Raw genomic sequence first — 13,657 nt, forward strand, 5'->3', positions numbered from 1 at the left:
GTGGAGAAGAGTGTCAGGAGTGATTTGTAACAGACAAATACCAGTAAGAGTGAAAGGGAAGGTCTACATGAGGATAGTGAGACCAGCTATGTTATATGGGTTGGAGATAGTGGCATTGACAAAAAGGCAGGAGTTAGAGCTGGATGCGGCAGAGTTAAAGATGTTAAGATTTGCACTGGGTGTGACGAGGGTGGACAGGATTAGGAATTAAGTATATTAGAAGGTCAGCCCAGGTTGGAAGGTTTGGAGACAAAGCCAGAGAGGCAAGATTACTTTGATTTGGACATGTGCTGAGGAGGGATGCTGAGTATATTGGGAAAAAGATGCTAAGGATGAAGCTACCAGGTAACAGGAAAAGAGGAAGGTCTAAGATAAGGTTTATGGATGTGGTGAGCGGGGACATGCAGGTGGTTGGTGTTGCAGAGCAAGATGCAGAGGACAGGAAGAAATAAAATAGATGATCCGCTGTGGCAACCCCTAACGGGAACAGCAGAAAGAAAAAGAAGATGAAGGGCCAGAGGGAAAATTTTGTCTCTCTAAGTAGAGAAATTCAAATATGTATTTGCTATGGTAATCAAGAAAAGCTGCATTTATTTTGTACCTGATAAAACCAGTAAAGGACGTCTCAGTATTGTGGAACATTCTGAGACTGTTCCCAGTTTTTTTCAGGATATAAAATTAATGAAGATAAAATAAATGCTATAGCTGTTAACTGTGTACCCACACATGAATTGGCTCAGCAGTACCCCTATTTATGGAGACATGATAAAATGAAGCATTTAGGAGTAGGGTTAAAAAGGATTCTGTCATAGTTGCTAAAGGTATGTGGGAAGAGACCAAGTAACAGATAATAACAAAAACTGAGAAACTGGAAGGTCTTGTCTATGGATAGCAAGATAAAACAGAAAAATGGTTTTAGTCCCTTTAATTTTATACACATTTCAAGCATATTCTTATCAACTTGAGGATAAGTTGTGAATAGTAATTAATAGAGAATTAAAAGAATTTATCTGAGAGGGGAAGAGGGGACAGGTCAAGTGGGCTATGTTGATCCTTCCAACAGAACAAGGCAGTTTACGATTGCTTTTGGAAAGAATGGGATTTTGGATGCAGGTCCTTAAGTAAAACAGTTCTACAAAATTATATTCATATTGTAGCAGAAAGTATTCTAAAAACTGAACCAACAAAGGAGTGGAGAAAGGAGATCCTGCTGGTAGGGATGATTGCAATTAAGGGTAAAGAGAATAGGCAAGAGAGGCCCGGAATTTATTGGAGGAAACTGGAAAAGCATAGCTCTCAACCTTCCCATGTCCAAAATGAGGAACACTAGCCCTCATAATGTGGAACAAATGGGCAAAATGTGGAACACATACTAATGGCTTACTAACTGCTTTAACTAGGAAGGTCATAGGATGGTTAAATATGCTGGTTTTACTTATAAAGAAGATTTTTTAATGACTTAATATAATTCATTTCTATTTACAATGGATTTCACTTAAAAAGAATTCCAAACACTGAATGTGTGACAGAGTCTTTCAGTGTGGAACTTTGAGGAACTTCCGAGGAACATGAACTTTTTAAGACCCTAAATGAGGTACGTTTCTCGTAATGAGGTACGCTTGAGAGAAGGTATGTGGCAAAGTAACCAGGGAAGGAATTGGATAGGGAAAGGTAACGACGGGTAGAGGCCAAGACGACTTTTAGACTGCAGGCTAGAGACAGTCTTCCTCATATTGATATCCGAATATAAGCAAAGAGAAACGCGATGGAGGAAATCCTGAATGATAGACCTGCACTGGTAGAGTTTTTATTCAAATCTAGAACAGAAGCTGCTGTTAAAAATAAATAAATAAAAGCATAATTAGTAGGGCATATAAAATATGGGACAATAACTATAGGAATCAGAGGAGGTCAGAAAAATTGGGTAGAAATATTAGATACAGTTCACAATTAAACAGTAGAATGACATATGTATCACTCCCAAATATACAACAATGTATAGAGGATTTAGGAATTTTGCTTGGAAGTGTTTGGATAGGTGTTTTATACCCAAGCAGACTCCACAAAGAATTTTTCTCGAGTAGATGGAAAATATTGGAGGTGTGATGGGGAATAAAGAGGTAGCTCGGACCATGTTTTGGGAGTGTAATGAGATTGCAGACTCTAAAATTCCCTACAGTGTACTGTTGTCAGAAATACTGGGCAAGCAAATGAGTGTAACTAAGGAAATTATTTTTTTTCTTGCCCTGGGATACAGGATCTAACTTGCTTAGACACAGTAAGACCTTGTTAAGTTTAATTTGGGCTGCCAAAAGGCAGTTATAAAATGAAAATTGGTGTAATCCAGCCATATTTGAAGTAGTGAGTATTATAATAGTGAAAAAAGAACTTGAATTGGGATCTTTAGAAGGGGTAGAAGCTCATTGCATATAAAAATGGAATCTGTAGGAACAATACCTGCAGAAAAACTGTTTTGGAGGAAAAATAATGTTTAAGTGATTATATTGTATAAAGAATGTATAATGTTTGTAAATGTGAACTTAATATATATTTATTTACTTTTATGTAAGCAAATTAAGCAAAGGTGTTTTAAGACTTCTATACTACGCTCATGAATTTCAGTGCTGAATTTCAATGAACTGCCTTGACTGCGTAATAGCATGTCACTGAAGTCATGGCATTTTACAAATTTATGATGAAATATATATAATTTTACTGGCAAGTGGGTACAGTTCTGGACATTACTTTCACCTGACATTTTGAGCAGAGCACTAAAATACAGAACCATGCAGTAACAAACCCTTTAGGAAATTCAGTCTTTAACAGCTGTATAAAATATCATATCTGTTCCCTTGATGCACTCTACAGTTGTGTCTTTCTGCTTTTCCCGGTTAGGGGTCGCCACAGCGGAACTCCGGTCCGCTAATGATTGGCAGTAGATTTTTTTACGTGCCGAGTTGCCTGCTCTGACGCACAACCTTCAACTCTACAGTAAAGAAAAAAATTATGATTAGATACTTGGATACAAAATTTTAAAGAATCCCATTCTAAGCTTAGCCATCTTCATACTGATTTCCTTGGTAGAGACTATCTTTGCAAGAACACAGTATTGCAGGCTTCACTGTATAAATGCATAGTATCAAAAATCCTGCCTTGATGCACATTAGTTTTATCCTACTTAGCAATGGTCAAGCAACCCCCCATGTGGAAACTGGGGAGGGGGTTAATGCCAAATTATGACAAAGGCCTGCTTAAACACTGGAATTCTTAGCTGTATGTAAGAGACTATACATGACAGTTCTCCTAAGGCAGCGTAAGTAAATAAAGGAACTTCTAATAACATACTTGGATACAAAACATACACCACTACAGTGAAATGTAGTACACCATTTCCAGCTGTGAAGTAGCCACAAATCTAATGGCTAAGTTGCTGTATGAGCCTACAGTCCAACAAACCATATAAAACTCTCCACAGTCCTACAAAAGATCTTTGCTTTCATACAGTACCCATATTGTGATTTTAAAAATATATATATATATGCAGCACTTAGTAACTGCGGTGGTGGTGCTGCGGTAGCGTTGTCACCTCACAGACATTGCCCGTTCGATTCTCAGTTAGAGCGTCTTCTGTGTAGCGACATGCGTGAATGGCCATTCCTTCGTTGAAGGTTGTGCGTTAGGCCCGGCAAGCCAGTACGTAAAAATCTATTGCCAATCATTTGTGGACTGGAGTGCCTCTGTGGCGACCCCTAACTGAGAAAAGCCGAAAGACACAAACAAACAAACAAATATGTAGCACTTAGTGTAGTGGCTTGGATAATGAAGACTAAAAAACACCACTGTACTGGCTACCTTCTTGCTATCTTCATTCTCAATCTGCATCCAGATTAATGCAATCAATACATTTACACAGGCATTTAAGTCAGCCTTTACTTTCTGTGGTAAGTGATAGCACTGGGCCTAAACAATATCAAGTGAACTCGTGTTAAGCACAATTTTCTGTCGCATCCCTGCGGATTTAGTCTAAAAGCAGACAACTGGCGGGGTCACCTCCAGTTTTAATGCCCAGTAGTTCATGGCTTTTGGATTTATTTGAAATTATGACTCTGATACATTGTTTCTTTATGAAGAATATATGCTGTTATAGTTGGGTTCCTTCAGTTTTAGTATTAGTACCTAGAAGTTCTCAGGACAGTAGGTGATGCATTAGGCTAGCAACGAGCCAACAGCTGCAGTTTTTGGGTGCTATGCAAGTGCAATAGCTTCTGTAAAGTTTAAGTTGTAGCTTTCTTGATCTCGATGGATAATGGATTCAGGATTTTACATTAAGCGGATTTTACATTAAGCAACACTGAATGCTTTATAACTTCTTGTGGTTCACAGGATAAATGTCCTTTCTAGACCTTTCCAAACCCAACTTTTCTGTGGTTCTCTAACTTACCTATGTCAAATATATCAATCTGTCAAATGTCTCTCCTCTCTCTTTTCTCTTAGTTCAAACAAGTGCTCCTCAAGGTTCTGTTCTGTGTCCAATACTCAAGATTTTTTATCAATAACCTATGTGCATCACTTCCAAGATGGCTGCACATTGAATAGCAGCTTAATTCTAGCTCTCCCAGTGTGAAAACAGAAATGTAGTAGAGAAGGCCAGTGGACCTGGATTGCTGGGTAAATTTCAGTAACTGGCTAGTAGGTCCACTGCTTGGATACCAGGGAAAAAGTAGCAAACCTGAAGGAAAATCTGCTACAAGAGGCAATGAAAAAACATTGACTGGGAAAAGTAATGTAGTTTTTCAGCAAAAAGCAGCGCAAGCTCCAGACATGGCTTCCAGTAACCTAGGGGGAAGTATAAGGCATCTGCACACAGACCTGACTAGACTAACTGAAACACAGATGGAGTATATCAACTCAAGCAATAAAAGGGTGGAAAAAAATGGAGGATGCTTTAAACAGATACTCAGATAATTTGATAAAACTGCAAAACTCAGAGGTCAAAATGAAAAGGCTGACTGAATATGAGACTGCAGAAGGAGATGTTCCAAAAAATAATAGAATTAGAGGACAGAGCATGTAGGGGAAACCTGAGATTTTCTGCTGTATCTGAAAAGCTTGAAGGAGCAGACTGTACTAATTTTATGAAAACACAAATAAGCAGCTGGACTTGTATTCCCCAGCAGGAATTGTTAAGTGGAAGGGCATGTCATGTGTATTCCCCCAAACCTAGCTATGAGAAAACAACCTAGACCTTTAATAGTAAAGATGCAATCTTTGAGGCAGAAGGAGCTGATTCTGACAAAACTGTGGCAGAAGGACAAAGTAATTAAGTGGAATACAGAGTGTTTGTGGAGAATGACTATTCATTGTACATCAGGAAGAAGGGGAGTAAATTTATTCCATTTATTCTGTGAAGGTTGAGAAGCAGTTGTGAGATTCAAACTGCTGTACTCAACTATCTTCAAAAATTTCCCTGGAGAAACCAAATCATTTTGATGAAATTCATGCTAAGGAATAAATGTAAAAGTTTGTCCAACAAAAAGTGACTGTGAAACAGGAGGAGATTCTGCTTGTTCTTCTGGTAATAGACCACAGAGAGACTGTGCCAGTGAAACTGTTGTCAGTGTTTCAACCAAAAATGCTTGAGGGGGGGGAAAAAGCCAAAGGAGTTAACTAGAAGAATTGAGAGTGCATTGGAAATGAAGCTGGGAAAGTGTTTGGAAGATGAAGAAAAGGAATAGAACAAGAAAATATGTCAATATTGGACTTTGCTAAACTTGTAGGGACTCCAAAGCATATGCCCTACTTCATGTCATTAATGTTGAGAAAAATAATCAGGAGAGGGGAAGAGGAGAGAAAGTAAATAAGTAAAACATTTTTTTCCTAATAGTACTGTTTAAATGCATTATTTTCTTTGCATGATAAAGTTTTTTTCAGTTAAGTGTAATGGGGATACTAATGTAAATAGGTTCTTCTGGGTTTTTTTCTTTCTCCTTATTTAGATATAAGAATTGTAGACGCTGCAATGTAAAAAAATCTGGTTAAAAGAGCACAACAAAAGAAACGTGTGCTTTTTGTCATTCTTGCATAGGGGAATGACTGGGTTAAGGCCATTAGCTTTATATAGTAACAAGTTTTAAGAGAAAGCAGGTAGATGAAAAAGAATATTGAATATTATAAGGCTTTCTTTTTTCTAGTAAACGGTTTAGTCTTTTTCTCATGTCTCTAGCAGACAATCTGATAAAGAGAAAGGGCTTGGAGAAAATGTTTTCTGAAAGCATTTGTGTTTTTCCCAGCTGAGAGAGCTGTAAAGATGAGACAAAACCAGACAATATTTAATAGAACCACAGGTTGTACAGTGCGTCCTACCATGGATAAGTTTCTTTTAGGTTAGCTTGAGTCTGTGTGTGTGGCTGTCAATTTTGAACATTTGTTCTTTTAGTAGGGTAAAACTTCTTCAATATTTGAAGATGGACATAGTTTTGTGTGTTAGTGTTGTTATTAGTGTTTAGGGGGTATTGGGTGTGTTTATTTTTGTTTGAAGGTTTTCAAAGTAAAAAGTTTTGTAAAATGTGACATAGGCTCAAATGGAGATGACTAGAACAATTGTATAAAAGATTAGCCTGCGAAACAGTTGCATGCAACACAAAAGCTGGAAGTAGACATTTAATAAAAAAGCTGTTACACATAAAAGGTGGGAATAATATTTTTTTAAGAATATGATTCTGTATGTAATGTCTTTAATTGTTAATGGTCTCACAGATAAATACAAAAAAGAAAGAGTAGTGAACTATATTAAAAAGTGCAGAGTGCAAATAGCTATTCTATAGGAGAGACACTTGGAATGTAATGAACATCTGAATTTGCTAAAAAAAATCAGGATGGTTATTCAGTGGAATACCTGGGGCAAAGGAAGAGATGAGTAATTATATTAATTGCAAGAGGAGCTCCAATTGTAATAAGAGGATTCAAAAGACAGTAATGGTAGTTTTGCAGTGCTATGGGGCTGCTGGCAAGGGAGGAGGATTATACTGTCATGTATATATATTCCACCAAAAAATGCTATAATAGAACTTAAAATTCTGGGAGAAATAATCTGCTTTCTGCAAGAAATATTACTTGGAATTTGATTTGCAACAGTGAAGATGTGTCTGGGGTGACCAGAAGGGAAAGTATAACAAGGGTAGCTTTTTTTAATTTATGAAAATATTTGGCATGGAAGATGTGAATTTACATATTCCCCAAGATACAAAAACTGGGCTAGGCTAGACAGAATTTGCATTTCACAGTAACATGTGCATTTAATTGAAGGCCTTGATACTCACCCAGTAACTATTTTAGACCATGCGCCAATAATAACTTTATTTAAACACAAGGTAATGAAATAAAAATGAGACACTGGCACTTTCCAACCTATCTATTGAAAAGAGAGGAATTTAAGGAATGGATAGTGGAAATTATCCAGGAGCTATTAGAGAAGATAGAATTTTCTTCTGAAAAATCGTTAGGGATGTAGTATGATAAAATTAAAGTGGAATTTAAACATAGGGTAGAAATAAAAGACACTGGAGATATCGTTAAGAAATAATTATTTAGAGGGATTGACAAATGTTAAATTATTGCAAAATAGGAGGAATCTCACAGAACAAGAAGAGGAGCAACTACAGAGTGCTAAACAAAAAATAAGGGATTACCTTGGTAATATGTGTGAGTTTCGTAAGATTGCTGTTAAGCAGCTGTTTGACGCTAGAGCACAAAAACTTAGCACAACAACAGAAAGTAGAAAGGGGTGCGTCACCAAGCTTAGGGAGCCTACAACAAGGAAGATAACGAGGGATCCTGTAGAAGTGCAATTCTATGAAAGTCTGTATAAAGCAGAGAAATATGGAAATTAAGAAAAGGTACAAATGGAAGTGTTTATGGAATAATTAAATATGCCAAGGTTAGAGGCAGAGGAGGCCCAATTACTAACAGGATATGAAGAGATGAGATAAAAATGGTGATGTATAACTAATCTACAGGAAAGTCCCCAGGAATAGATGGTATTTATGTATAAGTTTCGAAGCTAGGAGGGAAAAAACTGATAATATACTATTAAAACCTTCCAGATATTTAAGAGAAGTACCACCATCCTGGAAGAAAGCAGTGGTATCTGTAATACCTAAAGAGGGAAAAGATCCATCAGATCCAGCATCATACAGGCCTATTTCAATACTAAACCATGATTATAAAGTGTTTGTCTATAATGGCTAAACGAGTGGTAAAAATGATGCCAAAATTGATAGATAATGGATCAGTGTGGTTTTGTGAAGGAGAGGCAAACATTTGATAATGTTAACAGAGCACTGATCCAGAGGGAAGCAGAATGTAAGAAAATACCACTGTTGTTGGTGGGACTTGATGCAGAGAATGCATTTGATAGAGTAAGCTGAGACTTTGAGCAGAGCAAAGGAAGCATTTGTATTCCCTGATAAACTTATAAGGTTGATTAGGGGGATATATGAGAGAGGCAACAATTAAAGTGAGTGGGATCCTCTCTGATGATCTCTGCTGAGCAGAGGAACCAGGCAGGGTTGTCCTTTCTCCTGTTTGTTGTTTGCATTATATTTAGAACCATTGGCAAAGAAAATAAGGGCCTCAGAAATTCAAGGATATAATTGGTATGGTAGTCGAGAAAAGCTGGCTCTATTTGCAGATGACATTATTTTATACTTGACAAAACCAGAAAGGGACATTACAGTGCTATGGAACATATTGAGACAGTCTCAAACCTTTTTGGGATACAAAATGAATGAATCTAAAACAAAAGTAATAGCTGTAAATTATATGCCCACATATGAATTGGTTTAGCAATATCCATACTTATGGTGACATAATAAAATGAAGCACTTTGGAGTATGGATTAAAAATGATACCAGTGTGGCAGCTAAAGGTATGTGGGAAGAGACTAAAAGATAATACAAAAACTGAGAAAGTGGAAGCTCTTGTTATGTGGATATCGATAGTAAGATACAAGTTTTTAGTCCCTTTAGTCTTATGCACTGGTGCGGCATATATTTATCAACCAGAGGGGAAATTGTAGACAGCAATTAATAAAGAGCTGAAGGATTTTATCTGGGAGGGGAAGATGGCAGGAGTCAAGGTGGGACAAGCTTATTCTTCAGTAGAACAGGGTAGATTGGATTACCCGATCTGAAGGGGTATTTCAGAGCAACACAGTTAAGGCTCCTATACATAGCTAAAGCAGAAAACTATAATCCAAAGTGGAAAGAGATGATGAAACAAAGGGGAAGCTCAAGAAACAAGGAGGGACTGGGAGTTTGGATGCAGACCTTTTAAGGAGAATAACAATAACAGTACAGAATATGATATTCATAAAGTAGCAGAAAGTATTTTAAGAACCAAGTCAACACAGGAATGGAGAAAGGAGATTCTGCCAATAGAGATAACTACAATTATGGATACAGACAGTAGGCAAGAGTTGGTTGGAATTTATTGGATAAAACTGCCAAAGCAACCATGGTATTGGGAACAAATAACTAGAGAGGGAAAGATAATAGAATGGGAAGACGCCAAGAACTTATTTGGACTGCAGGTTAGAGATTACCTTCCCTACCCTGTCAAGTATTGTCAGAGTATAGTCAAAGAGAAAGAAGTGGGGGGGAGGGGGTCCTAAATGAAAGACCAGCACTGGTACAGTTTTTAGTAGAATGTCGAACAGAAGTTTCCATTAAGAAAGGAATAATTAGTAGAGCATATAAAATATTGCGTGATAACTATAAGAATCAGTCAGAGGAGGTTAGGAAGGATTTTTTTTTTTTTTTTTTTCTGAATTGCTTTTCCAATGGGGGGGGGGTATATGACTCCCAAATATGCAACAAAGTTGAAATTTTAGGATCTTAGCAGTGTTTACATAGGTATTCTTATACCTCAAGCAGACTTTCATCCGGTAGACAGCAAATGTTGGCGGTGTGATGGATAAGAAAGAGGTAACTGGGGACATATTTCCCTGCGGACTGCTCTGTTGGAGATGCTGGGTGAGCAAATTGATATAACTAGAGAAATAACTTTTTTGAGCTATGATACAGAATCAGAATTGCTTAGACAGAGTATGGCCTTGCTGAGTCTCATTATGATGGCTGTCAAAATAGCAGTTACTAGAAAATGGATATCAAAGCCCAAGAAACTTTACTAGAAGTAGTGAAGATAGTAACAGAAGTAAACCGTCTGGAACTGGTATCTTTAGAAAAGGGTAGGAGCAAATTACATAGGAAAAAAATGGGAAGTATGGGATTTAGTACATGCAGAGGAGGAATGAGGTTTAAAAGAAGGCAGGATTTGAATGAGCTATGTAATGGTTGACAATGTCTGGATATATTAAAAGTGATATATAATGTTTGCAGCTACAATATGTTGGCACGGTTTGTAATGTATAATGTTTGCAACTGAGATTGTGTCGTTATCATTTATTTTTATTTATATAAATATACGTTTGCCTATGTCGTACAAAATAATTTTATAAAGATTCTTGTTTTAAAAAAAACACTATGTACCTCTTCTCAGCAAGCTTGCCTTATTCATCATGCAGATGACTCAATGGTCATCTGCTCATCTGACAACTCACTACAACTACAATCTATGACACAAAATGCTTTCAGCAAAGTGGAACTGTGGCTACATCAAAACCAACTTTTACTTGATCCGAAAAAGACTAAACTGCTACTATTTTTCCCCAAGCCCCATGCCAGTGCTTAAATTAACTTCCACATAACTACTTCAATAGCTGTACTTTATAGAGGCAATCATACCACACTGCCTAGAATCACCGGAGGTGACCACTTAGTTTGAGCTTCACATGCAAAGCTGTATAAAAAATGTGCCAAAAGTTAGGTCTGCTGTATAGAGTAAAAAAGTCCTTATTGCTTCTAGTAGAATCACCGTAGCAACTCTTCCTCTTTTGCCCTCTCTTCTGTATGACTTGCGTGTATTTTGACTAATATCCATATCCCTCTTAAATCATAACTGGAGCAATGCATTAACCTGCCACATAAAGCTCATTATTGCTCTGCATTACATGCTGTTAACTGGTTAGAATTCTGACATCAACTAGCCAGTGTGCAATGTCTTTTAACCCATGCACTTCAACTCTAGGATCTTCACAACAAATACTTCACATTCTTGCTATCTTCTCATCATGCTATATCAGCACCCTTCAAAACCGGCTGTCTCCCCATTCACAGGGGATAGTTTTATCTTTTTTTTTTTTTTTTTTTTTTTTTTAATAATTTTATTTCCTGACAAAATAGACTGTAGTTCAAATCATTTGTGTATACTGATTGCCACATTTGTCATTTTTGATTGTATTATTATATCTCTGGTGTCTGTTTGTGCTTTATCGTATTCCACTGTCTAACTGTATGTATGTATGTATGTATGTATGTGCTTTTTAAAACTACACCTATACTAGTGTTTTGTTTGATGTCTAATTCTCTGAAGCTTTTCTTCCTGGGCCTCTGATGAAAATGGGTGTTTATTACTCGGTCAGACTTTCATGGTAAACAGATTTCAGTATATAAAGTTCTTGTCATAAATAACTCTTGTTTTAGAATTGGAGCAGTTCCTGTGGAAGTGAGATGACTTTTTTCTCTCAGAATGCTAACTTTTTTCTCCTTTCCATGTGTTGCATTTAGTTCAGTTGCTGTGGTGGAATATCTTATAAAGACTGGTCTGAGAACCTTTACTTCAACTGCAGCAGTGAAAACCCCAGTGTGGAACGTTGCTCTGTCCCATACTCATGTTGTGTGCCAATATCAGAAAAGGTAGGTAGAGACCTTAGTTTTGTTGTAACTTTCACTTTTTTCTCAATCATGATGCTTTCCACAGTGGCTTAATGTGTTATTGTTGTCTTTACCAAGAGTGATTAAGACAAAGTAGTTAGCGATGGTGATTTCATTAGTCATGGGTGACTGAGACATCTTCAAATTAATTGTTCAGAAAAAAGCTTGAAACGTGATGATCATGCTCTTAACTCTGTGTTAAGGGTGACAGAATAACTACAACTCCATGCAGTGCAAATAATTATGATCAGGTCTTTCCAGTCATAACTCAGGATGGTATGTGCTTTCAAGGTGGATGTCAGGATTCACTTTTCAAGCTTTACTTTCCAATAATAACCCGGGATGTTGTGTTCTCAACATGGATGTCGGCATATGCCTCTCAACCTTTGCTCTAGAGGTACATTTCTTGACATCCATGTCTCAAGACACGGAACATATACTGGTTATGATTAAAAACCCATTCATTATTCTCTGTATTGCACAACTTTCTGAGCTGTTATGCCAATGCATTGTAAATGCTTATTCTTTGTTTTTTCTTGAACCCACAAATCACTGGAATTGTAAACTGCTGTAATCTTTCCGTTACCACTGTTTTGAAGCTTTGTCTTTAACCTACAGATGATTGAAATTGTAAACTGCTGTAATCTTTCTGTTACCACTGTTTTGAAGCTTTGTCTTTAACCTACAATGATTGAAATTGTAAACTGCTGTAATCTTTTTGTAACCTCTGTTTTGGAGCTTTTCTCCCCAGGACTCCATTGAAAACGGGTTCTTATTGGCCCAGTGGACTATCCTGGTAAACCAACTGCAAATAAATAAATAATATTTTAGTGCAACATACATGGCAGCCACCACTGAACAGTGTCCAAATACTTTGATAGATTTGAAAGCAGTAGCAAAGTAAAGTATATAATGACTTTTAATGCTTTTGGTTTTTCAGAGGTGTACTTCCCTTCTGGCTGTTGGCTGTGTTCCAGTTCTAACATTTTATAGCTGTGGGAGTTGTGAAACACTGTATAACTACCCCCCCCCCCCAAAAGGTAGTACAGAAACATTTTGCTCTTCAGTTTATTTTTATTTCGCAGGTATCAGGGCAGCTAATTCTTGAATGTATGGCAAAAATTGAGTGGGTTTCATTGATCATATACACCTAGTGCTGTCAAAGTGGATGTCATTATTCATCTCTGGAGCTTCAAATCACTCAGCTATCAAGGTGAATTTCCAAGGTCCGTTTTTCAAAAACACAAGTTTATGACCAGAGACCTGATCATAGTCCTCTGTTAGGTCCTTTTCAAGCTTGCAATGAGCTGCTGTATTGCTGTAGCCACAACAGAACAGCATCAAAAATGTTTGGCAACTTTGAAAGCAAGCTGCAATGCATTTTTATTTTACTGTTACTGAGGGGTGGGGAACTGTTTTGGTTTGCCACCTATACCTCTTTGCACAGAACAGTCCTTTATTGTGCAAGTGTGTGCTTCAAAAAAATGGTAAATATTATGATGCCCCAGCACTGGCCCAGTAATCAAGGAGACTCTATCCTCACCACTGGCAACAGCGGGGACGTACACACTGGGAGGATAAGTACACACACAATAAAGTGCAATTTCCCTTAAGAGCAAACAGAGACCGCAGTTAGTCTGGGGCTGGTTTCTCACTTTTTCATCAGATCCCTAGTAAGACTCCCCACTGCCACAGCTATAGAGTTGAGATCTCAGCTGAGTGGCCAAACCAGGACCTCCAGCACCCTCTGTCCAACCAGTGCTTCATGTCCTTGCCCAAGTAGCTGACAGACACACCCACTTTGAGGTTTGATTTATACACACACA

At 37.5% G+C, this 13,657-nt stretch overlaps 1 protein-coding gene across 1 annotated transcript in view; it reads left to right on the top strand.

Annotated features, from left to right (window-relative positions):
- TSPAN33 (tetraspanin 33) overlaps positions 1 to 13,657 on the top strand; it is a 792,963-nt gene that overhangs the window by 534,338 nt on the left and 244,968 nt on the right. Inside the window, exon 6 of the mRNA XM_044088828.1 lies at positions 11,685 to 11,813. Coding sequence (XP_043944763.1) covers positions 11,685 to 11,813 — 129 coding nt within the window. The remainder of the gene's footprint in view (positions 1 to 11,684; positions 11,814 to 13,657) is intronic.

The sequence above is a fragment of the Protopterus annectens genome, chromosome 11.part0 (assembly GCF_019279795.1).
Source record: "Protopterus annectens isolate FY-2018-M chromosome 11.part0, PAN1.0, whole genome shotgun sequence".
In the NCBI taxonomy this organism is placed as follows: Eukaryota; Metazoa; Chordata; order Ceratodontiformes; family Protopteridae; genus Protopterus; species Protopterus annectens.